We start from the raw sequence: 27,858 nt of genomic DNA on the forward strand, positions 1-27,858 counted from the left end.
CATCCTTAAACACTTTAATGACAGCATGATTATGAATACAACAAAAGGAAAGGCATTTGTTTACAATGTGATTTGAATGCTGAAAAAAATCAGTTTCTAAGGACATTTCCAGCAATGTTTGTGTTATGTAAAGGAAGGCACATTGGCGTTGTCAGTGAATTTAGGTTCTTAACCCCAAATCTGAAGAGTATCTTCCCATCATCCAAGAATAACCCTGCATGGAACATTAACATTTTTTTCTGCCTCTTCTCAGGGTAACCCTTCTATCTTTTCCTTAAGGCAATTACTGGTCAACACTGATTTCATCAGTTTATAGGAGAGAGAATCAACAGTTCTAGAGTCGAAGGGACTTTGGAGACCCTCCCTGTCGTGAAGAAATCCCTGCCAGGCAGAAATCAAGGCTGAGTGGGAAAGGACCTAGTGGAGCCAGGAGCAGAACCCAGCCCTTGGGCCTGCCAGGCCCAGGCACATTTCCTGGCACTGGGCTTTGCTATACTCAGTGACCATATCACCCATCTCTGCCCTCTCCTTGGGGACTTCCCTGTACATAGGACACTTCTTTTGCAGAAGAGGGCAAGTTCTTCACAACAGGAGCTCTTATAGGCCCAGCTATGGGTACAAAGTCTAACATATCTGATAAGGGTTGTGCATTTAAGAAGGGAGAGCTTCTTAAATGGTGACCACACATGTTTCCCTGTGTTTGGGAAGAACTGTGGTGGAGGCTTGATTGGCAGGGGTAGGGGAGAATCACAGAATAGTCAGGAGGGGAGGTTGGGTGGCTTTTGGCCTGGGGACCCGGGCAGCCTCGTGAAGGCTGAATTTCCAGTGTTTTGGAAAGGGTAACTTAGGAGACATCGTAGGCCTGATACTTCGTTATGGTTGATGACCTTCTGTTTCTCTCCTGGGTCAGGTAGTAGGTGCGGTTGGCTTCTGGGTAGGTGACTTTGCTGAGCGGGAGTTTGTAGATGGCAGGGTTGTTGGTCGTCAGGAGCAGGAAGATGAGTGCTGAGATGCAGAAGGGCCAGGTGCAGGTTGGTAATCCAAACTGGAGGCAGGGAGAACATGAGAGAAGCCTTGGTTACATCAGATGGTTGTGCCTGTTTGTTTAATCAGCCCTTACCAATCACCGCTGCCTTGGGTGCTCTGTGTGCATTGCTAAGGATAGTGTTTGATTGACAACAAATATAAATAAAATTGTTCCAGTCACCTAGTTCTGTATTGCAATAAGTGAGCACACACTCTTCAACATGTGGGCATTGGGACCCTAATAGGGCTTAATAAGCCTTTATGTTTCATCTGAGGGCTGTGGCTGACCAGGCTACATCCTCAGCTTTAAAAACTACGACCATTCTATCCCATCGCCCAACACCCTGTTGAAGGACCTTTTTCTCTTTGGTCACAGCTGATTGGGCTGAAAATAGGCACCTAACTCAAATGCAGCTTCCCAATGGCAGGTGACCTGAGCCAATAGAATCCCTCTCTGATAATTTGAACTAAGAAGCATCGACAGAATGCTTATAGGGCTCTTGAACAGAAAAGACTGGAGAACAACCAGCAATAGGTGGTCATCTGGGGGCCATGTGCAGTAGAAATCCATCCTAGAGAGACACAAGGAAGCAGAGCAGACATGGGGAGAGGTCGAGGTACCACATTCGGTTCCAGGGAGCTGGGGGTGGAGAGTAGCTGCTTCTCTCCTTAAGTTCTCTCCAATCCCCAGTTACCTTTCTCATCATATTGATATGATTTTTCTATTTATTTAGATGCCTTTAGGCTTTTTAATACTCCTTCCAAATCTTCATTTGAGATATCTTAGTGGATTTCTAACAAAGAGTACAAACTCAGCTACGAGGCAGATCAGACCACAACCCCTCTCCTCCAAACATTGCTTTATCAGAAGTAGTACAAGCCTCAGATAAGACCATGGGAGTAATAATGCCAGTCATCAGGTGTCCAAAGATAGCACAATCAGATGGGACTTGGGGAAGGACAAGGACAGCCTGGTACCAGAACTGAGGCTGTAAAGAATACTCATGAGTGATGAGCTCCATTCAAAGAGTCTTGCCAAAGTCCTACTGGGGACTGCAAAGGTGTTTGGGAAAACATCCCCTGGGGTCCTACAATGGCACAGGTGTGAGTTCGGAGTTCCACAGACATAGACCCAAGTCTCAACTCTAATCCAATCTGACATTTCTGGGAGCTATTTCCTCAATAGTGAACTAAGGATACAAGTACCTGTAGTTCTGGCGCCGCGGCTCACTAGGCTAATCCTCCGCCTTGCGGCACCAGCACACCGGGTTCTAGTCCTGGTTGCCCCTTTTCCAGGCCAGCTCTCTGCTGTAGCCAGGGAGTGCAGTGGAGGATGGCCCAAGTCCTTGGGCCCTGCACCCCATGGGAGACCAGGACAAGTACCTGGCTCCTGCCATCGGATCAGCCCGGTGTGCCGGCCGTGGCGACCATTGGAGGGTGAACCAACAGCAAAAGAAGACCTTTCTCTCTGTCTCTCTCTCTCTCACTGGCCACTCTGCCTGTCAAAAAAAAAAAAAAAAAAAAAAAAAAAAAAACCCAAGTACCTGTAGCAGCTATCAAAAGTTGGTGCAGGGCCGGCACCGCGGCTCAATGGGCTAATCCTCCACCTAGCAGCACTGGCACACCGGGTTCTAGTCCCGGTTGGCACGCCAGATTCTGTCCCTGTTGCCCCTCTTCCAGGCCAGCTCTCTGCTGTGGCCAGGGAGTGCAGTGGAGGATGGCCCAAGTGTTTGGGCCCTGCACCCCATGGGAGACCAGGATAAGCACCTGGCTCCTGCCTTCGGATCAGCGCGGTGCGCCGGCTGCAGCACACCAACTGTGGCGGCCATTGGAGGGTGAACCAACGGCAAAAGGAAGACCTTTCTCTCTGTCTCTCTCACTATCCACTCTGCCTGTCAAAAAAAAAAAAAAAAAAAAAAAGAGTTGGTGCAGAGTACAGACTAAGTACTTAGCAAATGGTCTTGAGTACATGGTTACTATCATCAAGCAGATGGTGGTATTGTTGGAGACACGGGGCCCCGCATACATGTGACAGAAAGAAAAAAAAGGCAGTTTCTAAGAGCTCATCTGAGAAAACCTTAAATGGGCTTATATTAGACAGCATTTTATATTCTGTTCCTCAGTGAGGTTGGAAATTCTGCCTGGATGAGTTAATAGCCTGTATGTTTTTGTATTCCTGACAGTAGTCAACAGCGTGTTAAACTCAGTAGCACACAGGAAGTAGATTTGATTTTGTTTTGAAAAATATCTGAATTGAATGGCATAATATATAACCTCCTGGTGAATAGAGGAAAGGGCCAGCCACTATGGTCAAGGCCTATGATCAGGAACCAAGCCTCCCAGTTTTGTACCTCTTCCAGGGCCAAAGAAGGCACATGGCATGGATGGAAGACAGGGCAAGTGGGTGAGTGCTAGAAGAGACAGCAAAGCCTGAAGTGGAAGGGAGCTTCAGGGCCCACAATCCATCCTTTTGATTCCATCACTCTTTCTGATGGTTGGCTGTTCATCCCCAGTTCTTGTATTCTCCATGGTGGAGGCTTACCATCTTAGTGCTTCATTCAATCAGTATTTCCTGGGCACTCACTACCTACTGGGCACTGTACTATGTAAAGATAAAGATGAGAATATGACACGGCCCCTGTTCTGCAGGAGCACATGGGCTGAGCTGGAGGAGGACCAGTGAGTATAGACTTGTCACAAACCATACATCAAGTGTAATAGCCAAGGTGTGTACAAAATGTAATGGTGCTCACAGGAAGGACTTAGTCCATTGCAGGAGACAGTACAGTATCAGAGATGGCTAACTCTACTGCTAAGAACGTCCCCTTCCATGCTAAGCCCAAGCTCTCATTTCTTTTTTTTTTAACTTTTATTCAATAAATATAAATTTCCAAAGTACGGTTTATGGATTACAATGCCCCCCCCCAACTTCCCTCCCACCTGCAACCCTCCCATCTCTCGCTCCCTCTCCCATTCCATTCCAAGCTATCATTTCTACCAGAAACTAGGGAGAGGTTTAGTCATGCATATCCATCCTGTCCTCACCTGCAGCATCAACAGCATTTTTCCTGGTTGTTCATGAGAAATGTGCTCTTACAGCCTTGTCTAAGATGAAGAGGCATTGACTGCAAGCTGAGCCATGAGCACTCAGTGCAGGGCTTGGGCTGGCCAGACGATTCCTTCCGTCCTCACCCACCAGTCTATGCTGGGGCCCAGATGAGGTAGGGGTTCTGGGACTGCTTCATGTGCCCATTAGCCAGCAGCTCTGGCTACTCTCTGGCTTGGTGAGGGCTTGGTTCCCCCCTCTTCCTTGAAGCCTCTCATAGTGTCCCCCCTAAAACATGATGATTTCTAGAGGACAAGAAAGATGTTTACTGACCCGCAAGCCAGTTGGGAGCATGATTTAGGGATACCCACAACACTGAGAAAAGGATTAATAATAGTTCTAGAGGATGATACAACTGAAAGGAGTTAGTTTGTCCTATAAAGAGGCCATTGGCAATGGACTTGGTTGACTGGCAGTTGACATTTAAACTTTCGAGACCCAACTTGTCTGTCTTGGAGATGATGAGGTGGATGGTGTGATCTGAAACAAACGGGATGAACCAGGGAAGGGTTTCTGGAGGAAGGGTTTTAGAGCTAGCTTTGGAAGCTGAGAGCAGACCAGGGGGTTCTGTGGGCACACTGACAGCCCTCCCTCATGGACTCACCACAGATAATACGTTGGTCAGGGCAGCACCCACGTAGGCCGCAAACAGGGCTGGGAAAAGAACCAACAAGACTCCAGTAAGGATTTTTTGAAAGTGCCTCAAGCTTAGTCCACATATATTCTCCCCATAAATTTTATGCTACAAATGCAGGTTCTCAGATTAAGAAAAAGTTGTATTACATTTCCATTGCTTGGTAGCTTTAAAAGGGCTAAATTCCTTGCAAATGTCAGCACAGTTAAGATAGCAGATGAACTTTGTTCAAAAGGGCCAGAATTTAGCTGTTATGGTTCTCTTGGGTCCTACCACCTTGCATTCCAGCGAAGAAACATTCAACAGTATAAACCATAAGTGGAAATTTTACAACACAGCAAAGGCAAGTAAGTCCCAGAACTCCTTGCTGGAATATTTCATCACAAGTAATTAACATGATATGGGTTTCCATGGAGGAGTGGCCTCCTGCAAGCTTGAGGAAGACCAAATGCACCTGCCCTCCTTTTTTCTAAGCTATATGGGGGGAGGGGGTGAGCAGGTTGGCTACCAGAAAGACCCAAGGGCACTGAATTGAGAAGCTATAAAAATGGGTCAGTGTCATTGGGCTTTGTATCTGAACTCTTAATTTCTCAACTGAGAGCCTCTCAATTGTCCTTAAGATGTTAACAATGGTTAACCTTTATTAGAAAGTTACCATTAGCAATGCCAACCATTTTCTATAGCATTGCTTCAACATAAGTATGAGTATATCTTCAGTTCACAAATGAGAAAACTGAGGTGCAGAGAGGTATAATAACATGACTGTACTGCCTGTCTTTGAGTTGGAGATGTCCCTATTGGTTTAGAGGTGGGGACTCAAGGTGAAAGAGTTGGAGGAGATTAAATATGAGTTTATGAAACATGAGGCAGGGAAGAGTTTCATGGTTTCATGGGTCACACTGGAGAACTGATTTTTCAAGAGGGAATGGGAGCCCATGCCATTCTTTGTAGTTCTCAATGACTACAGATGATAAGGGCTCAACACTTCTTGGGCACTGCCTATGTTTCAGACATTATTCTGCTTATATTCATGAATTACTGGGTTTGATCCTAACATAGCTTGAACAGGTGGGCGTGGTTAGTGTCAGAGAGTTCAAGTGACTTGCTCAAGATTACAGGGTTGGGGCCAGCGCTGTGGCTTAGTGGGTAAGGCCGTTGCCTGCCATGCTGGCATCCCATATGGGCACCAGTTTGAGATCCGGCTGCTCCTCTTCTGATCCAGCTCTCTGTTATGGCCTGGGAAAGCAGTAGAAGATAGTGCAAGTCCTTGGGCCCCTGCACCTACATGGGAGACCCAGAAGAATCTCCTGGCTCCTGGCTTCGGATCAGCACAGCTCCGGCTGTTGCAGCTGTCTGGGAAGTGAACCGGTGGATGGGAGACCCCACCCCCTGCATCTCCTCTCTCTTTGTAACTGTGACTTTCAACTAAAATAAATAAATCTTCTAAAAAAAGAAATGGTGTTATTTTATAATACATTATTGGTGTATTTGGTCTAGATATTTCTTGAATGGATCATTCTATATATTATCATTGCTTTTACATGGTTGAGAAAAAGCCTAGCTGTTGTTCTAATTATCAGCTATGTGCAGTAATAATCTATTAGTGGATCCATCCAGGGAAATGAATTTCCCTGGTGACTGGGCACTTCTGGGGATATTTGGATGAGCTCTATCAGAGCAAAATTAATTGGTTCATGTTTCAAAGAAGATTAAGAATTATTTAGCATTTAAATGCTATGACTTGCAGGATCCTAGATGACTAACCCAAATAGTCATTACTGCTGTGCACCTTTCTTTTTTTAAGATTTATTTATTTATTTGAGGGGCAGAGTTACAGGGAGGCAGGTACAGAACCCTGGCTGCTTGGCGCCAGGAGTGGGCTTTGAACCACTGTGCAACACAGCCTCTAGGATCTGAGGTTAGAAAGAGAACAGCACTTGGAGAGGCAAATCCAAGCACTACCAAGGCCTTAGAATCCAGGGCAGCCAGAAGGCCTTTGTGGAGCTCTGGAGCTGGTGTTTGAGGAATGGAAAGCCCCAATGCACCTGACTCTTTCTTGTACTCTGGGATCCAGAGCCAGAAGATTCAATCTCACCTTATTCCTCCTTATTATTATTATTTTAAACCAATTTTTGCCTGTTACTAGCAGGAAAACTCTCTGAAAACCTCAGCTTTGGGCAATTTGTTCAGCTTCCTTTAGCCCCAATTCTCCATCAGTAAAACGGAGGTAGTAACAGTATGTTCCCACTTTACAGGGTGAGGATTAAATAAGGTGCTGTATCTTGAGGTTTCACAACCTTGGGAACACTGGCATTTTGGGTTGGGAATTGTTTTTTGGTGGAGTCTGTCTTGAACATTGTGGGTTATTTAACAGTACCCCTGGCCTCTACCCAGTAAATACCAGTACCGGTAAGTATGACCAACAAAAATGTCACCAGACACAGGCAAGTGTCCCTGGAGAGAATCACCTCTGGTTGAGAGTAAGTTTCGCATTCAGGACTGATTTGGTGAACATGAACGTTCCTTAGTGAGTAACAGAACTTGAAGTTGGAAGGCAGGGATATCCCCTATTCCCATGTCCCAGCTGATATCCCAGACTATTGGCCTCTGAGTGCCTAGACAAGGCTACACCTCCAGGCCTCTGACTGTAGACAGAGGCTATGATTCCAAGCCCTTGACACAGCCCCTCCCCCCAGGCTACCTCCCTGCTCTGACCCTGGGCAGAGTTGTGGGGCAGGTGCACTTAGAGCCAGTATCACCACCACCCTGAATCCTGATGAAGTCTTCAGGCCTCCTTGACTTTTCTACTTTTGAGTAGATAGTTTTATTTTAAATAGAGCAAGGTCAAAATCAATTTAATAATATCAATGACTACTGATTTTAAAGATGTCTGTGAAAGTTCACAATTTTCGTCATTAATGAATGGAAATAACTAAGCATGGGTCTGAATTTCAGGTCATGGAGTAAATTCTGGCTTATTAAAAATTAAAGTCATTGAAATTAAAATATTCACGGTGACATTGCTTTCAAATGGACCTGGTCTGCCTGATAAAGGAGCTGTCCAGACCATTGCCTCCTGGTGTCTTTCCTCAGGCGCCATATCTGAGCCAGCTGACGGGTGTTCCAGATTCCCTGTGATGGTTTCATCTTAAAATCATCTGCTCATTGAACTCATGAAAGCACTTGACTATGTTATAAACTTCTTTCCCGTTTTTGATCTGAAAGGTCATCGCTGGATGCTTCCAGATCTTTCTCTGACTTGCAGAAGGACGGTTGACTCTGCCTGAACCTCAGGAGCCCCATCCGCAAAGCAAAGCTCATCTCCAGCTTCCACAGTGAACGGATGCAATGATGTGTGTAAAAGTGTTTTTGTAAAAAAAAATGATAAACATTAGATGTTGGTATCACGTGGTCCTTAAATTCCACAGGTGCACCCAAATAGACATCTTTCAGGGCCAGTTGCCCACACACTTTTTGAAGTTCCCTCATTTAATAATGTTGATAGTCTACAGCTGTGCCAAGATTGAACCTGCCTTAATTGTCTCCGTCAGAGGAGCTTTATTTGGTTTCCGTTCATGTGACATGAAGAAATGAAGGCTGTTAGAGGCCAAGAATAGGTAAATACACCAAATGGTTATGGTCTAATTTCTTAGACCTCAGAACCGGTATGTAACCAGGAGGGATCCTTTGAAGGACATGTGTCAGTTTGCATCCTTCATGGTTATTGCTTTGTATGATGCAAGTCATCTGATTCCATATAGAGGACTAACTGGCATGAGTTCTCTCCAAGCAGGTAACCCACAATCATGACACAGCCATAACAGCCACCAGACAACAGCCAGCTTAGACAATCTGTCTTCATGTGGCTGAACATTGTGTCTTCAGTGGACATAGCTTTTAATGCATCCATCACTCAATAACCATTGGAAATAGTTTAAAAGAGCAACCTTCTTAAAAAACAAGTGATCCCTCATGTTTCTCTCGGTGGGGGGAATTGCAGAATTTTTACAGGGATAGATGCAGGCATCATTTGAGGTGGGAAGGGGATGCTGTCCATGGTACCTACCGCAGGCAACAGCAAGGAGGTGAGTCTGCCAGGTGATGACGTAGAACATGCCTCCGACAGCGATGCATGCCAGCGTGCTGTTGAAGCCACACAGGCCAAAGTAGATGGAGTCAAAGGGTGTGGCAATCGTGAGTGCTGTGGGAGAAGGCGGGTGTCAGTGTTGTGTTGGGGTCTTATAGTGGCTCCCCTGCCTGCCCCCAAATCTACAAGTCTTCAAAGCCCAGAAACGGTTATCCTCTTAAAAATTATAATATTTAATATTATAATGTAATATTAATATATAACATGTAATATAGTCATATAATTTTACATATATTATAATTATAGAATATATTAATATTCTATAATATACAATATTTATTATAACATTACATTTATTCTTAAATATTATAACATATAATAAATTATATAATATGTTATGTAAGAATATATTCTTACATATCTTCATTCAATAAATATGTATTGAATAAGATCAGCAGTCCTTTGAATGCAAAGCATTTAAAGGAGCCAGATGGACATCAAGAGCCACATGAACACCAGTAGTTAAGCCGGCATGGGCTGAAGAGACTCTTTGAAGCAGGACAACTCTGAAGTCTTACTGAAATCATCCAGAGAATACCCTGCTGCTGCCCCAAAAGGAGCTCTTTCTGGGAATAAATCCTTCTTTTTGTCATTGGAAATGAAAGTTAAAATATAAATCTGTCTGGAAGAAATTTCTCCCAAACTTTAGATTTATACTAGGGTGGAAACGTCTGATACTAAAGCCTGCTACTGAGGGCCGCCTTTGCTCAAGGAAGCATGGAGACATGAGCACCAAAAGTGGAGAAGTAGGGCACAGTGGCAGGGAGGAAAGTTGACAGGAATCGGTGTGCATCAAAGACACATGCTACAGCTTTCTATGGCCCCAGGCACAAACAACTTTATAATTAATGAGGGAAAGAGATGGCACAGACCTGCTAACATCCCCATGGTGGATCCAATTGCCGCATGCAAGCAAATAAGAGGTGAAGATATGAACAGAGCGATGAGGAAAATGCCTCCAGTCCAGGGGTTATCACAGCCATACACTTGGCCGATTCCAACGGGGATGGCTCTCAAGAGCTGTAGGTACAACAGGGTCACAAGCTTATTATGCAGGCAAAAGAGACAATTTGAACCTTAGCTGCAAAACATCTGGCACCCAAGCCTCTATGCTAACATTTTGTAACAGATTTCCAAGATACATCTATTCCAATGGAAGAACTCTAGGAGGAACAAAAGCTTTAGCCTCCGAACTTTGACTTCTTAGGCCACTAAAGAGTTAGGATGTTGAATTAGCTTTATTCAGAAACATGAATATAAGGCATTTATCTCTCAGAGAATACCTTTCAAATTAGGCTATTATTCATTAGAAAAATAATTGATGTCTCATCAGAGTTGGGGTTTACAAATCTTCTGTATTCTCTTAAACTAAAAAGATGCCAAAAAAGATTGAATATTAGATGTAAGGGTGGTATTGTGTGTTTGCAAGAACCACATGTTTCCTGTTGCCCTAGGACTGAGGACAGAGTGGGGGCCTTAGCCCCAACCTGCAGGGCACAGGCCACAGGGCACAGTTGAGAGAGTTTTGCAGAGGCACAGCACTGGGCAGCTTTGTCCCCTGCCAGCTGCACCCTTATGTGGTGGTTTGGTGAGGTGGGCAGGGCTCTCCAATGCTCAGAATAACAGAGGAGTCCTTGAGGATTCAAAAGCTGGGGAATTTTAGTCTCTGACATTCACCATGTGTTCCCCCAAAACCCAAGACTCCAATTAGAACTGTCAAAAAGGCAATTGCATTGCCACAACCCATTTATTAGCCAGAAAGTTATTCCTTAAATAACCATCACCAACATTTAAAATTTTTCTTTCTTCTTGTGCTCTGGGGTTCTAAACTGCCTGAACAGGATTATCTAGTTTTCTTTCTTCTTCTACCATTTCTAGAAAATTCCTAAATATCCTTTCAACTGAAAAAGTGGCCTGGGGCAGGTCAATACCTGACACTTGAGTTTTCTATCACTGTCTCTCCAAACCACACCAAGCAGAGCAAGTTTGTCCCCGAGGGATGGAGAGGGACTGGGCAAAGCACAAATGGGAGCAACGTTGCTGCCTCACTGGCCTGGCCTCTTCTCGCCCTTCTGTACAAAGGTCCTTGCACATGTGGATACTCAACCTGGATGCACCCAACACAAATATTTGTCTTCCTAAAGGAAGAGGCTTGTTAGAGCAGTGTAGGGCTTTTCTAACCGTACTCTGAGTGCTGGTGACAAGAAGCACCATCATTTCTGAGAGGACGTTCTCCCACAAGCCCAAGTGACTCTAGGGTCAGATGCTGCCCTGCCAGCGGCCAAGTTTCAGAGTGAATGCAAGATCGGGGTGGGGCCTCAGTGTAGTAGAAAATGGGAGGGCCTTGGAGCGAACCTGCCTGTTAGGTAAGGAGGCTGGGGACGTCTGTCTCCCTGCTGATTTAATACGTTTAATGCAGCTTCTTACTCACTACCCTGGGAACCTTCCAGAGGGCAGGATGGCATACAGGCAGGAACACCTGGGCTTTAAGCTGTGTGGGAACCTCTGCGAGTGAATGGAAGGGACCCTGGAGGGCTAAAGGGTGACTTCTTAAGCCAATGGATTGGAACGTGATGTGTAAGTGTTCTTAATGATTCAATGTGGTAGGAGGAAGGAAACATACATGACATTAAACTAGAGCAAAGCAGCAAAAGTACTTGGTAAAAAAAGGAAAAAAAAAATCAAAGAACCCAGGACTAGAAGCCAAGAGACCGGAGCTCTAGTCTTGACTTTGACTAAAGGACTGTGCGACTGCGCAGGTCTCAGCATGGCTTCTGTATCTTCCTCTCTGCTATTTCAGGGTGGGACTGAGAGAAAGGACAGTAGCTCACAAGAGTTGTCAAACTCTCCATCTGCATGCACAGGGAATCAGTTCCAGGACCCTCTGCAGATATTAAAATCTTTGGGTGCCAAAGCTCCTTATACAATGATGTAGTATTTGCATAATGCTAGCATTCATCTTTCTGTATACTTTAAATCACCTCTGGATTTCTTGTAGCACCTAATACAATGTAAATGCTATATAAATTATTTTTTTTTTTTTGACAGGCAGAGTGGACAGTGAGAGAGAGAGAGAGACAGAGAAAGGTCTTCCTTTTTGCCGTTGGTTCACCCTCCAATGGCTGCTGCGGCCGGCGCACTGCAACCGGCGCACTGCACTGATCCGAAGCCAGGAGCCGGGTGCTTCTCCTGGTCTCCCATGCGGCTGCAGGGCCCAAGGACTTGGGCCATCCTCCACTGCACTCCTGGGCCACAGCAGAGAGCTGGCCTGGAAGAGGGGCAACTGGGACAGAATCTGGCGCCCCGACAGGGACTAGAACCCGGTGTGCCGGCGCCGCAGGAGGAGGATTAGCCTAGTGAGCCACGGCGCCGACCGCTATATAAATTATTGTTACTATCTGGGTAATCATTGTTAGGGAATGATGATAAGAAACACTGTTTTGATAATGTTTGATCTGTGGTTGTTTGTATCCACGGACGTAGAATCTTTGAGTATGCAGGAAACCACATGCAAGCTTTGTAGTGTATAATTGTTAATGGTGATTACTCATGAACATGTATGATGTGCAAAATAAGTAAATGCCCTTGTAGCATTCAGTTCGGACACATGCTGACTTTCCTTCTTCCAGGATACATACCAAGGGCACCTGGATCTCTGACCAGGTGATGTTGGGCACGGAGGATACAGGCTGCAGCAGTGTTGTGGGGAAGAAGAGGTTGTAGTGGCCTGTGGCTGCCAGGTACAGGGTCACGGCGATGTTGAAGGGCAGTGTGAAGACTGGGAGGTCCCACTTGCTGAAGATGGTGCCCAGGGCACTGGAGAGGATGGGGCTGGGGGCAGAAGCATGATGCTGGTCAGAAAGTGGCTGGCTTCAACAGCAGACTGCAACCACAGTGGGGACCCCTGCTCAGCCTCCCCAGGCCTGAGCAGCCCCGGGCAGGCCTTTCCCTGGACTTTCTGCCTGTGCCCAGCACAGAGACAGGGCGTGATGGCCCTCCCCCGGCTTCAGAAAGAGGGCTTTCTGGGAGATGTTTAGAGGCAGAGCTTCCGGGGAGGCTCACACAGCTCCATTTCTGGGCACGAGGAGAGAGGATGGATTGGGAATCACATCCGTCCACTCAAGTAATGTTTGTGGAGTGGCCAAGAGCAGGGGCCTGTGACTGGAGTGCCCCATATTTTCTGGACACAAGGGCTGAACCAGGAGCTTTGAGGCTCCAGGGTTGGGTTTTGGTTTTGCCTCCCCTGGGAGGTTGCCATGGTCTGGGCAGGGATCCCAGGGATGGACAAAAGCTGGGGAAACAGGAAGCATGATATTTCTAGAAACTGACAGGACATTGGAGTGCAGCTCTTAACCTGTGTGGGCCTTGGGTTCTTGCTCTGTTCTTGGGTGGAGTGAGACCAGAAATACTTTCCACCTTAAGCAAAGGCTGACAGCGAATGGGGCAGTGTACGTAGATGACCAGCATGGTACTGTCACCCTATAACAGTGTGATTATTTCTAGTGTAGTTGCTAGTGGGCAGCTAACCACGCTCTACTGGAAAATGGAATGGACACAGGCAGTCCAGGGAGAAGGGTGGCTGCCCTGGCCTCTGAAAGAAACTTACCAGGACATGGACATCACGATGACAGGGAGCAGAAGCCACCAGTAATAGTCGCCCTTGTCGGAGAACACGGCTATCAGCAGCCCCACCAGCACGCCGTTGTAGCCGTGGAGTCCGGAGGCGATGGCTGACCTGGGCAAGAGAGAAGGTGCATGTGGCCTGGGACTTGCCAATGGCCTTTTGCATTTCCCTTTTAGGGCTGGGGGGCATTTAGTGGTTAAGATGCAGTTTGGGACACTGCATCCCCTATTGTTCTGCCTAATTCAAGTCCCGGCTCTGTTTTGGATTCCAGCTGCCTGCAAGTGTGCACCCTGGGAGGTAGCTGGGGATGCCTCAAACACCTGGGTCCCTGCCACCCATGTGGGAGACCCAGATGGAGTTTCTGCCTCTTGGCTTCAGCCTGGCCGTTGGGGGACTTTTGGGGAGTGAGCCAGTAGATAGAAGATTTCTATGCCTTTCAAATGAAATTTGAAAATGAGTAAATAAACTTCCCCTTCAGAGTCCAATTTTTCTCAGTTTGGGCCCAACCATTCACACCTTGGAACAGATTCCCTTCCAGAAATGGGAAGGGAGACCACAATCAGTCCTGCACAACTCTCTAGACAATGCGTCGCTGGGAATAGATAATCGTCACTTACCAGTGTCCTTATTTTAAGGATTTGGGGGCTGAGGGTGGGAAGGGGGAGAATGAGTGGCTCCCTACAGGGAGTGACCTCGGGACCTCAGGCTTGTAGGCTGGGCCAGAAGGGACTCACCTGTCCTGGCTCAGGATGAGGGCAGTCAAGGTGGACATGACGGTGCCCAGGCATCCCGCGATGGCCCACCATGGGTTCTGGACAAAGAGGCCAATCACGATGAGGATGCCACTGAGGGGGTTGTTCACAAACATCACCTGAGATGTGCCTCGGAGAACCCAGTCGAGGAACTGGAACACGGGGGACTTGTCTGAAATGGACCAAGACAGGAGGTCAGCACATAGGCTTGGGGGCAGCCCTGGGCAAGACCTGCAGCAGATCGAGGGTTGAAGGGCATCTCAGCATCCCAGCCCCTGCTGTCACCTGCCACAGAAGAGGGTGAAGAAGGACCTGGGGGAGGGGGTAGCATTGGAGTGTGTTAAGCTGCTGCCTGTAACATTGGTCTTCCCGTGTGAGCACTGATTTGAGTCCCAGCTGCTCCAGTTCCCATCTAGCTCCCTGCTAATGTGCCTGAGAAAGCAGGGGAAGATGGTCTGAGTGCTTGGGTCCCTGCTACCCATGTAGGGGACTTGGATGGAGTTCTAGGCTCCTGGCCTCTTTCTGGCCCAGCCCCAGCCCCAGCCCCAGCCATTGCTGAGGCCATTTGGGGATGAACCAGTGGATGGAAGATCTGTCTCTGTTTCTTCCTCTCTCTCTGTAACTCGGCCCTTAAATAAATACATAAAATCTTAAAAAAATATGAAAAGAACCCGAGGGACCCTTGGGCTGCCCATAAACCCCTTGAGGCCCACTGCTGGCTGGAGGTGGTGTTCAGGTTGTGTCTCCAGCGGCTGGGGTGAGAGACCCTACAAGCCCATGATAGTGGCACGAATATCCCAGAAAGCTCTCTTGCTGCATGGGGGCATTCCATCCATGAGCTGAGCCCTAGGGAAGAGTGCTAAAGAGAACTTGTTGGCCTAGTAGGCACCATTCCCCTTGAGACTCCAGAGGAATTTTTTGTTAGCATTTTCTCTAGAAAATTCTAGAACTTTCTAGAATCCTGTCTGTGAAGTCTGGGTGGGAAATTGGGAGAACAGAACCGCTATGTTCAGAAATGGAGCTCACCCACTTCACGTCCTGTATCAATATCCCAGGAGACTGTCTTCACAGCAAAGCTCCTAGCTTCTCTGAAGAGCCATGGAAACAGAACTCAGACTAACTGAAAGCCACCCTGTGGCCATGGGCTTCCGAGGGGCTGTCCTTTTGTGGGTCAGGTCTCACAGGACTTTACCTTTAAGCCCCTCTGCACACTCCTTCATCTCCCCGGTGATGTAGCCGAGGGCCCTGCTGATCCTTTTCCCACCAGCAGCCACGGAACTCTGGATCCAGGAAGTCCTGGAGCTGGCGGTCTCCACCTTTATCTCAGAGCTGTCCTCCATGGGGCCCAGATTCTGTTCGGGAAGGGAGACGAGACCTTCAGAGCTTGTCGCACTGAGAAGCTGAGATTTTCACTTGGAGTTTATGTAAGTAGCCATTTCATCATCTCCCCGTTTCTGTCTTTCATTTGGTATGTTACCAGCCACCAGGAGATACAATAAACAGCATCTTTACCCTCATTTTGGGGTGAGGACTCAAGCCTGCAGAGGTTCTCATTTGCAAAGGTCAAGGTCACATTCAAGCACTGAGATTAACCAAAGATCTTTAGATTTTTAAAAAAAGAAATATTATACTCTATTATAGTCTTTTCTAAGAAATTGCTTTTCTCTTGTCCAATAGATTATTTTTGAAAATTGGCACCAGCTCATTTTGTAAATGCTTGAGTGCTAGCTTTGGAGGAAGCCTGATAATTAATCATTCAGACAAAAGGAATATGAAAGTTGGCAAAGTATGCTGTGAAAAATGGACATTTTTATCACAGGTAATAACATTTCTGAAAATACAAATTCAAGAAACGTTTGGCTGAGGCTAGTATTGTGGCACAGTGGGTTAACCCTAACCCTAGCCCTAGCCCTAGCCCTAGCCCGTGATGCTGGCACCCTGTAACGGGAGCCCATTGGAATCCCAGCTGCTCCATTTTTGGCCCAGCCCCCAGCTAATGCACTGGGAAATCAGTGGAAGACGACTCAAGTCCTTGAGCCCCTGCTCCCACGTGGGAGACTAAATGGAGTTATAGGCTCCTGGTTTTGGCCTGGCTCAGCCTTGGCCATTGCAGCCATTTGGGGAGTGAACCAGCAGAGAGAAGAGCTCTCTCTTAGTCTCTATCTCTGTAACTCTGTCTTTCAAATAAATAAATAAATCCTGAAAAAAAGTTTGCCTAAGTCAGAGGACTTCTTTGAGTGGCCTCAGCCCCCATCTGCCAGCAGCTCTGACAGGTGCGGGCCACTCAGTACTCACAAGCAGTTCCACCGAGGGCTTCCGGTATTGATAGGGAAGGGGCACCTTGGGCTGTCTCTCCTGCTGCTCGCCTTTCCCAAACACTGCAGGTGGAAGGAAAGCATCATCAGATGGCACGGCACCACTCTGGCTCCATAGCCGCTCATCTTGCTCCAGACTCTAGCTAAGTATTCTCTATTCCTCATCCCACCCAAGGAAGCACAGAGCCTTGGAGCTGGAACCCTCTTCTACCTTCTATTAGCCATAGACCTGTTTGGGCTCTCCCTTTAGGGGAAAAGGCACATCTTCACACAGACAAAAGATTTTACAAGATTTATGGGGAATTCATAGTCTCTTGATCGTTAACTGAAAAGTCCTGATTTAGCTCAATCCCTGTATTTTATGGATGAGGAAACAGCAGTCCAGAGGTGTGATGATTTCTTTCTCCAACACTGCATGGAGGTCTTGCAGGTGCACGAGGAAAGGAACTTGGATGATGCTGAAGCCCTGAACTTCCTACTATTCATACAGTCTTAGGCTTCTGGTCTTTTTTTTTCTCTCTGAATTTTAGGCTTTTTAGTAAAAATTGCCGGCTGGACTGGGACAGGTGATATCCAAATACTAGTTGGAAACAGATTTTGGTGGATTTCATTATAACTCTAGACATGTCTCAAAATGTGGCTCTGGACATAGTTGTCTTTACTACAGATAATTTACTTTTTGAAGATGAGCAATCTCGATCAGGGTTTAAGCTTGGGAGAGAGGCTCCTACCCTGCAGTTTCCGTTTTGGTGCCTCTGGTTCCCCCATGTGGTCATGAGGGAGAACAGCAGGCCAGGCTCCCACTGGGTGGCTCCCAGTCTGAGTTCTGGAGCCTCAGGGTGGCTGACGCTAGACAGGATGCTTCAAAGGCACTGTGCTTGTATTTCTGAAGGAACAGCGACTGCAAATATCAATGTGGTTGGGAAGTCACAGAACTCAGGGGGAACTAATTTAAGAAGCAGAAAGGATTCTTATGAACAGGGAGCCCAGTGTGTGTGATGTCCCAAGCAACCCAGTGCTTCTGCCTGAAGCTCCCCTCTGCCTGCCAGCGACTGATCTCCCCCTGCCAGCCTCCTCTGCCTCCTCCCTCTGCTCTTCCCTTTCCACCCAGTCCCCAGCCACGGCTTCAGGAGGATGTCAGGAGGGAGCTTGTTAGCCTTTCGGGGCAAATCACGCAGTTTTTCACACTGGCCGGGACTCCTGTCAAAGACAAACACCTGGCCTCAGGGGATGCTGAGCGCTGCAGGCCCACTCTGCTTTGTGTGTTTGCCCACAACCACTCCAGGCCCGGCTTTCGGTGTGGCACAGGGAGACACAGACCAACTGGAGGCAGAAACAGCCGCTGCGCCTCTTCTGAGAGGTGTGTGATGGAAAAGGGGGGACAACCCAGGGCTCAGCTGTGCGCCTTGCAGGGCCCTGAGCCAGCTATGTGCCTCTGGGCAGTTCTGCTCCCCTCTCAGGCTCTTCTCAGGGCTGCTCTAATCTTGCAGGTGTCTGGGGGCTCGCCCCAGACTCCTCCCGGTTGCCATGGCATGCTCGGGCTTGGTGTCAAAGCTCTGGCTCCCCAGCTGCTCAACACGGTTTCCCACTGGCCTCTCCCTCCCCTCGCTTTGGGAGCCCCTGGCCACCAGGGCTGTCTATCTGTCCCCTGGGTCTGGGCAGCCCCACCACTACTACAGGTGAGAAGTTTCCTCTCTGGCCTCCTCAACCTGTGTTGGCAAACAGGAATCTCATGGGGAGATTTAGAAGCTCCTGATGCCTGCCCAGGCTGCCCCCCAGGTGAGTGACATTCGAGCCGCTGGGGCAGGATGCTGGTGATCGCGATGTGTGACCATGCTGAGACCCCCACCTCTCCAGGAGTTCACGTTTGTCCCGGCTCCTGTCCCCTGACTTCGAGGGAGTCATCCAGAGCCCAGGGGGACCATCAGGTGGGAGAAGAACAAGCTGATCCCAGGGGTCTCCTCCCACCCCATGAAGTAGCTACTGTCACTGCCCCACCCCTATTTGATGAGCCCAGGGAGCCGGCCCTGAGTGCCAGGGCAGGAAGCCACACCTTTGCTCCTCCTCCGTATAGATGACCACTCGATGTGGAACACGCTCCTGGGCTTGGGGCCCGCAGGCTCTGAGCCCTCCTCGGCCTTCAGGCCGGCTGCTGGTGGCTGCTCCCCGCCGCCGCCTGGCGGGGGGCAAGAAGAGACAGGTTAGTGTCTGCCCAGTCTGCACCCCTGGGCGCCAAGCAGACAGCAGGGAAAAATCGAACTGGAAGCCTGGGAGGAGAGGGCAGCAAGCCTGATGCTGGAGCCGCAAGCACACCTGTGTTTGCGCAAACACCCACTGCCCTATTTCTCCAATTCAGCCCTCACTCCTCCCCACAGTGTTCTAAGTCAAGACTGGTGAGCCAGCCCACCCTCCTTCTCAGGCAGGGAGCTGCTCTGAGCCCCACTTCCCGGCATCCTGGACCCGCATGAGCAGGTGGCCCATGGGCTGACTGCCTCTCCACTTCTCTTTGGCCAGTGCTTTGGAAGCAGGGAACTGCAAAGCTGGCTGCATATTGGAATCCCATGGGTGCTTTAAAATCATCCCTGAGTCCTACCCCAGCCCAAGTTAACACAATGGAGGCTTTGCAATGCCTGTGATGGGCCAGGCGGCTCTTGTGGGCAGCTTGCTCTGAGAACTACTGATGTGGGCTCTTGCTACCCAAAGTGTGGTCCTTGGACCAGCAGCACCAGCAGATAGTGGTTAGAAATGCGCAGTCTCAGGTCTTACCCCAGGCAGGTGCAATCAGAACCCATTTTCCTACAGGATTCCCTAGGTGCTTTCTGTGCCAATCAATGGAGAGCTAGGAGTCTTGAATCTCTGATGAGCCACACACAGCTCTCTGCTGGACCTCATCGTCTTTCACTTTACTCCCCACTCTGTCTAATGGAGCCAGGGTTTCTCAGTGCGTGGTCTGGGAGCCCCCAGCGCCAAATCACCTGTGTGGCTTCTTCAAGTGCATGCTCCTTGGTCCACCACAGGGCTGTCCATTGGAGGGCTTGGTGACCCTTGGGGTGTGCAGTTTTAACACACTCTCCTGAGGGTGCCGTGCACACCTGAGTTAGATGGCCCAGTGGCTTCCTGGGATAGCGGTAGCGGTAAGAGTCGCACGATTCCCTTTGCACACCTTGTAAGTGGGCCCACTCAGTCCTCTCAATAGTACCTTGAAACTGATAGGCATTATCATCACCAAGAGAGGGAAAATTGAGCCTAAGAATGATCCCTGTAGCATCCTATCAGTAGTGAACCAGGCAACTCTCAGCTCCCAGTTCTCTCTGCATCTGATCTCTGCATTCTTCCAGTTCATGCACCAGTTTCTTGGATGTCACAAGAGGATTCATGGAATTCAGAAGCTCAGACTCCACCCTAGACCTACTAAACTGGAATCAGCTTTCTAACAAGACCCCAAGCTGATTTGTGTGTATGTTAAAGTCTGAAAGCATGGGACCAGACCACATAGCTGATGTGGAAATGTTAGCAAAGCTCAGAGTAGTGCGGAAGTGCCAACATCCAGAGCAAGGAGAGAGGTTCTGTCTATACTTCTAGATTGAAGGGTGACACTCATATGGCCAGGTCCCTGCCTGGTGACTCAGGATGGAGAAGCAGCTCGTGTTTCTGCACGCTGTCCAGAGGTCAGCGCTGAGCCCTAACCCTGCAACTGAAAGTGCTACTCACTGTGCCCTGCAGAGATGCCTGGAACATCGATGTGCCCTGTGACATCCCTGCAGACAGCAGCCATGCAGGACGAGGACTGAGGGGGTCTCATTGCACACAGGACACAGTGGGCTATTCTTCCACAGAGCCAGTCCCCAATGCATATCTGTCCGACAGGAACATCAGCTCTGCCAGTCCATTGCTTCTCATTCCTCATCCGCCAAGCATTGGCAGAGGTGTGTGTTGACCTTGGCATCATAAACGCAGAACTGGATGAGCACTTCAAGGTCACAGGCCACTGCCCTTGTGCAGAGAAATCAACTCACCCAAGTCGCATAGCTCATTAATGTTGACAACACAGGTATTGCACCTGGATGGCAGGCCCCCAGTTACTGCTCTTGCCACACCAATGTGGCACTGTACTGTACAACACAGACCTGTTTGGTGGAACAAAGGAACTTTCCTTTTAACCTAGGATCTGGTCCTGGAAATTGGAGGCCAGGACAAATGCCAGTCACTAAACTGTGTTATTTTTCATATACACAAAGAGGTGCTTCAATTTAACAAAGTAAGGTTACACCAACCTGGGAAGTTCTGGAAATACATAAAGAAACACTTTTGGTTGTTAACATATCCCGGATTTTTTCAATCAGGAGTCAGCCAGAGTAACACAGGCAGAAAGGGTGGTGGGGCTTGCAGACAGAGTTCATGGGGTGGGTGGGCAAGTGGGTGAGTGACTGCTAGGTGGGGCTGAGACTAACCTTCTGCAGAGCTTAATGATGGCTGCAGGAGGCCAGTGGCTCAGCCTCCACTCCCTGGTTCTGCAGCAGCTCAGATTCTGCTGCCTGACTAGAGCTGAGGAAAGTAAGACAGGATCACACGTTCATCTCTCTCACAAGGGCAGCACTAGAGGGCTGACCTGAGACGGCCAGGGAGGATGGCAGCCCCTCAAGATGTGCCAGCCAGGAGTTGAGAATGAAAAGTAGGAAGAGACGCCTCAAAGGAGACTGGAGATAAAATAAACTTCCTAAGATTAAGACTACAAGACCAGAGAGAAGGTGATATCAATTTACTGTTGGCCTCCGGGACACATTCTCAGGACTTCATGATGGCTAAAGGCAACTTTGCAAATATTATGAGCCTGTCTATCCGATTTTCCAGAAATGTGATATACCACTGGTTTGCAGAGAAAAAAGAAAACAAGAACAATACTGGCTGGGAACCAGAGTTCACTAAGATGCCTGACATTTTCCAAGTCATGTGATCTCATTGACAGGTGCATCAGTGGCAGACAGGCAGACATGAGAATCTCCCAGAGAGTAGTATACAGACCCTCCCTATGGGGCTGACCTTGCAAGCTCAACCTGTCAGTGATGACAGACATTTCAGAGGGAGACCTACCACTTCTTATGAAGATGAGATAATGCTTGCAATATGTTCTGGAAGATAATGTTGCAGTGCTCACAGATCTGGTGCCTCCCTGGGGAGGACGCTGCCCTCTGATGGCACCAGGTCCCTCTCCTCCAGGCGGAAGGCTCGCTATCCTAAGGGCATACCTGGGATTTCACAGCTATCTGTCCTGTCTCTTTCCTTGCTAAGAATTAATTGTGTGTTCTTGACCTTTGCCTTCACAGGATGGTAAGATCCTTGACAGCCAGGGTTTTACCAATTTACACTGGCACCTAACCTTAATCTGGTATACTGCAGGCACTCAGTAGTATTTGTTGAATAAATAAATGAAGGAAAATTAACCTACAGACTTTAATTTATAAATGGTATAATGAACAAGGGCAAGATATTTCAGGGCATGAACTATTTTTGAAGTAATATGTCTTAAAATGGTTCGTGCTTAAAAATATTGAAATAGAGGTGAGAGTGTAGCATATGTTGGTAAAAGAGATTTCTGAGTTGAGTAGGATCTTGGAATTTTCAGGGTAAGGGCTGATCATTTCCAGTGTTACTGAAATAAAAGACTTGAAGTTTATAGTTGGTGATGAAATGGTTGGTTGCCTATGATCAACCAACCAGAAACCCAGGTCTTACAAGAGTGGGAGGAAGACCTTCATCCATGAGAGAGAAGACAACAGGCCATTGAAGAGGGTGACCTGGTAAGATGTGATTTGGTTTGGTCACAAAGATACCACATAAGTTTACTTCACCCAGCTGTGAAGCCCTAAGACACTTGGAGTTGGGGCTGGGCATTCTATAGCTCACAAGTGAGATTTTGTTCACAATAAGCACTCAGTAAATGTACATTGCGTTCTTCCTCTTTGCAATGGCTTTGCAATGGCACACAGAAAACAGCACTGGTGTGGCACAGATGGTGTTTATGGTCAGAGGGCTTGGGCTGGGGACTCCAAAGGACTCCACCTGGCTGCTCAAAGGGCCACTGTGCCTGCTTTCTTGGTGCCGCTGCATTTGTGCTGTGGCATCTGTTTGGGGAGTTCAGATCTCAATAGCCCTTGGGTAATCCTTAGCAGCTGAGTGACTCCTGGGCTTGCCTGCCTGGTGTAGGAACCGCTGCTCTCTCCTCCTCTAACAAGCCTTATTAAGTGTCCCAGTGCATGTAGCTTTATGCCGGGCCGTTCAGGACCATTGCCCACGAGGATTGCCACTGTCCCATGTTTTCTCAGCCAAGAGTCCAGTGATGCTTTCTTCCCATTGACTCAGAGTAGGTAAGCATAATTACGAGCCATAATGATTTGTCCAGAAATGCTTTCTCTGGGGAGTCGTGATCAAAGCACTCATGCCTCTACTGACTTCTAGTGCACAGAAAATGCCAACTGTTCACATTATCAATGGCAAAAAAAAAAACCATTGAAGGGCACATCTTTGAAAAAGACTTTCGAAGCTTGTTACAGTTTCTTTGAGGGGAACAAAACAAATGCAAGCCACTTGACATCTTTTAGAAGGGGAAAATCAGCTAGTCCTTCTGAAAACCAACATTTACCCAAACAGGTCCATGCTTGGACACTTTCTACAAGTTGTCTTTCTCAGCTGTTGAATGAGATTTCTTCCCTCCTGGAAGTGGAATGATGCTTTCAATACATGCCTTGCAATGTCCAACATATGGAGCATCTGCAGTCTACCAGGCAGATCCAGACCCACATGTCCCCTCTCCCAGATCCCTGGTCTCGTAACTCTTTCAAACTGCTATTTGTGGACAAACACACCACAAGATGAGTTTCCGGCTCCAATGCCAGGATGACTCTTTTTGTGGAAGTGACACATCAAATATGAGTTTTTTCCTAGAACTAGTGGCCATGATTTGTACAGATATTTCCCTATATAGAAGTTGAGTTTTGCACTATGTATTGTGTTTTTGTGTGTCTCTGTGTTATGGGAGGGAGAGGGAGGAGAGAGAGAGAGAGATGCTGGTGAGTGATATATGGGGTGATACCATTTTTTTTTTTTACGTTGTTTTAGGTGACATGTTCACAGATCATTCCGTAAGCCATCAGAGGTGTTGGATGTTTGATTTGGAAAAAGTCATTGAGTCTTTTTAGTCAAGCCCTCTCATCTTACAGATTGGAGAACTGAGGCCTAGCGAAATAGAGTGATATGCTCAGGGCTACATAGTTATTGGCAGAGCCAGGAGTAGGCATTAATTACATAGCTCTCTTCTATATCTTACCTTGCAGTCTCAGATTTATTTCCCAAAACATTACTCCCCATTAGGGTTTATTTTTGGTCTGTCAATTCAACTCTGTTTTTGAATGCAACAGCCTAATTAGGTATTCTAGAATCCATTTCTGTTTAAACTGTGGCTCCCTCTCCTTCAAGTAAACCACAAGTGTCTGGAGCCTTCCTCATCTGTCTGGACCAGGAGGTGGGTTGAGAAAGGGAGGGGATAAAGAGGAAGACCAGGTCCACAGGAACACTGGGGATAAATGACTTGGAAACATCAACTTCTTAATGAATTAGTCATTTAAAATATTTTTTAAGAAGTTGGAGATGAGTAAGTATGACACTGAAATAAGCGAGACTTACCCTTATAGTAAATGGTTTTTTTTTTTTTGACAGGAAGAGTTAGACAGTGAGAGAGAGAGAGAGAAAGGTCTTCCTTTTATTGGTTCACCCCACAAATGGCCACTACGGCTGGCGTGCTGCGCCAATCCGAAGCCAGGAGCCAGGTGCTTCCTCCTGGTCTCCCATGTGGGTGCAGGGCCCAAGCACTTGGGCCATCCTCCACTGCCTTCCCAGGCCACAGCAGAGAGCTGGACTGGAAGAGAGGCAACCGGAACAGAATCCGGTGCCCCAACCGGGACTAGAACCTGGAGTGCCAGCGCCGCAGGAGGAGGATTAGCCAAGTGAGCTGTGGCGCTGGCCAATAGTAAATGTTTTAAACCCTTTCTCTTCTCCTTCCCCACACAGCTCCTTACTTGGCCAATGGACTCACCTAGATCTTGTTTCTTTTGACGCCTTTGACTCATTGTGTGGGGAAGCCATTAATAAGTATACGTGAGTTAATACTTCATTTAGCCTCATGGTACTTTATAATAACCTCATAAATTAGATGAAAGGGTGCAAAAGTCAGAGTAACCTGTGTGTGACTGGGGTAACCCTTGGCCGATTTTTCTCCAGAATGACTTTGCATTCTGCTGTCATTGTTCCAGCCCTAGCCCATACCCTCAGGATTCATATCTACATCATTATTCTCCCTGGTCTGTGTCTTTCCTGTTCCATTCTGTGCTTCCTATCATTGTGTCACTCTTTTATTCAGTAATCTCTATGACTCCCTTTTGCCAAGAGTCTAATGCTCAGTCTCCTGCCTGGCATGCCAGGTATTCCACAAAGTAGATATCTTCATATAGATCCTCTTCCTCTTCTCTTGCAACACATGTCCTACTTTGGCATTCTGGCTTTTTCTCTGGCCCTCTGTGTTTCTTCCATCTCTCTTCTTTGCCTAAGTTCTAGCTACCCTTCAAGGTCTGGTTTATGCTCTACTCCTTCCATGACACTGTCTGTGGCTTATTGGCTATATGGATCATTCCATTCTTTGAATTCCCATTGCAACTGCAGAAGGAACTCTCGAGCACAGCTTTGGAAATTTGGACCACGGTAGAGTTTTATATTGGTAGTTATGATTCAAATCAAAATACCCAATAGATATTTTCCAATCTGGTCAAACTACTTGGAGTTATCAATTATGGATAACCAAGCGACCTTTGCGTCCAGGCATTGGTAGAAGGAAACAGAGATCCAGAGATAGCCAGCTTACCTGAGGCTGCACACCTGGTCAGTTTCGGAGCCAGCTTTGGAACTCCTTATCTGATTCTTTACTCGGACAGTATAGGTGTTTTACAGACAGCTGGAGTCTTCCCCAGTGATCTTAATAGATTTTTTAACTTTTTTTGAGAAAGATCATGAACAATATCATATTCAAAAGGAGTAATAAAAGTTACAAAAAAATAACAATCACCTGGGTAACATTATGTTAGTGATATCCACTGAAAGGCCAAGGAAGGTGCTGAGCCACTGTATATTGTCTCCTTTTGTGGCAATATTTTTATGGTCCCTTCCCCCACATCCTCTTTCATGTCCCTCTTATTGCCTATTGCAGATGTAGCTAACTGATCACAGCACTCTTTCCCAATAAATTTAAATACGATCTCAGAATCTTTCCTAACAACCCAGAAAACCAATGACCTTTAGAGTTGGTGAACTTATTTTCTTTCTCTCTAACCTCTCAGAAGGGTGTGGATATTGTACATCTTTGAGAGAAGGGGTACTTGAAGGTCAGGTCGGGGAATGATACTAGGCAGAAGTCTGATTTTAGACGTCCAAGCCTAACATGTTAGCTTTTCTTCAATCAAGTTCACCCTGGCTCATATTTTTTGGGGCCAGTTTTAGAAGAGATCACATATTTTACAAGGATATTCATTTTGTGATCAAATGACCTCAAAATTTTAGAATATTGCTCCTTGTTGCATGGCTATCTGTCTTCCAGAAATATCCACTCTGAGAAGCTACACAAAATAAGTCTACAGTAATCTAAGATGGGGCACCATGGAGACAAGTTGTTGAGGAGCTGGAATGGTCCAGTTCTACTGGTTTGTTAAGGGTTTAGCACCCAAGAAGTGAGACCAGGGAACCTAGAGCAAGTGCCTCTTTCCTGAAGGCAGTGGTAATGGGGCTTAGGCAGAAAGTGTGTAATTCTACCTCATTAGCCAGAGGTTGCATCTCAGAAGCTTGATACAACATGCTGCTGCCCTGGCACCCACCCTGAAGTCAGAGCTGTGGGTCACAGCATTGAGGAAAGGAACACAGATGATATGAAACCTCATTCAGAGGGCAGGTCCGGCGGGTGAGAGGATTTGAGAGCTGATTGATTAAGCTGATTCCATCACTAGGTGAGCAGGAATTGTTCTGGGTCATAGGCTAGGACAGCTGGATTTTTGACCAGGCTCTTTTACCACTTGAACAAGTCTCTGGACAAGCTGTGGTTTCCTCATCTATAAAATAAGGGATTAGAACTATAAATATTTAAGAACCTTTATAGTTTGAAGCTTCCAAGATCTAGATACTCCCTGGAGTGCTGAGTGAGTTTCCCATCACACGATTGTCTTCCCCAGATGCAGCTCAACAGAAGAGAATTTTCCTTTGAAAAACCAGATGGGCTTGTTGGCTAGGGTGGTCTGCCTGGCTCACTTGTTTCCCCCAGGGCTTCTTACCTGGGCTCCTTTTGGTTTCCTGCACAGGGCTGGAGGAATCTAGACCATCAGGGCTTGGGAAGAGGCTTCCTTCCGACTGGACGGCGTCTCTGGTCCTCAACTCCAGGCACGGGGACTCCTCCTAAACCTGAAATCTTTCACTTCCTTCAGGCCTCCAGTCCATCCTCTTGCCAACTTTCTGTAACCTCACTGACTTGCATCCCCTAAGCCTATGCCCAGTGCATGTCTGCCAGCCGAGGAAGAGCACCATGGAAGAGGAGGAGGGAGGAGAAAGACAAATGCCCCTTCTGGAGCTCTCCCACGTCCCTGTGGCCTCTGTACCCCAAGTCTCTTTTCTAAACTCCTTGGGCAAGAAGAGCTCTAACTACCATGGTTCCCCCCTCCCAACCTGGGTGGACTTGGCAGGTTTCCTTTAAAGGGTGGAGCTGGGGACTGTCTAGCAGCTTCCCTGTAGTCTCTCAGGCATTACCTCCTCTCATTAGAATTCTAGCTCCAGGACTTGCCTTTCAAGCTATTATCTACGTGTTTTCTCCTTATGAGGTCAATTTGCCTTCCAACCTCAGTAAGCTCCCTTAATTCCTTGTGCAGGCCAGGCACAGCCTGGGGATCAACACTGCCATCAGCGTCTTGGTGGAAAGTTTGGCACCAGCCCCATGCTAGATGGTGTCTTTCTGGTTCTATGGAAAATTTCCAACCTTTCCTGCTAAATCCTGCTGACCAGGGTCTTGGGGGCTGATGGGGACCCTCTCAGAGCAAGAAGGGTGTGGCCTAACCCCTGTATCCAGAAAGGTCTCTGAGGTCTACTTATTAGGGAACCTTCCAAGGCCCATGAGGCCCTGGAGTCTAGTGGGCTGGAGTTGGGAGAGGGGCTCCACCCAGACATGTTTTGT

General features: G+C 47.5%; 1 protein-coding gene across 1 annotated transcript; it reads right to left on the reverse strand.

Moving 5' to 3' along the window:
- Window positions 1-27,763, reverse strand: SLC14A2 (solute carrier family 14 (urea transporter), member 2; the record flags this gene model as incomplete). Its single annotated transcript, NM_001082340.1, is given in 11 exon segments — window positions 1-1,045; window positions 4,737-4,786; window positions 8,833-8,967; window positions 9,786-9,933; window positions 12,552-12,744; window positions 13,520-13,648; window positions 14,272-14,461; window positions 15,482-15,641; window positions 16,585-16,667; window positions 18,658-18,780; window positions 26,969-27,763. Coding segments are annotated over 8 exon segments (1,194 nt in total). The 3' UTR covers window positions 1-844.
- Between the last annotated feature and the right edge of the window lie 95 nt (window positions 27,764-27,858).

Source organism: Oryctolagus cuniculus, chromosome 10 (genome assembly GCF_051225735.1).
Source record: "Oryctolagus cuniculus isolate XC-2025 breed Fujian yellow rabbit chromosome 10, ASM5122573v1, whole genome shotgun sequence".
Taxonomy (NCBI): domain Eukaryota; kingdom Metazoa; phylum Chordata; class Mammalia; order Lagomorpha; family Leporidae; genus Oryctolagus; species Oryctolagus cuniculus.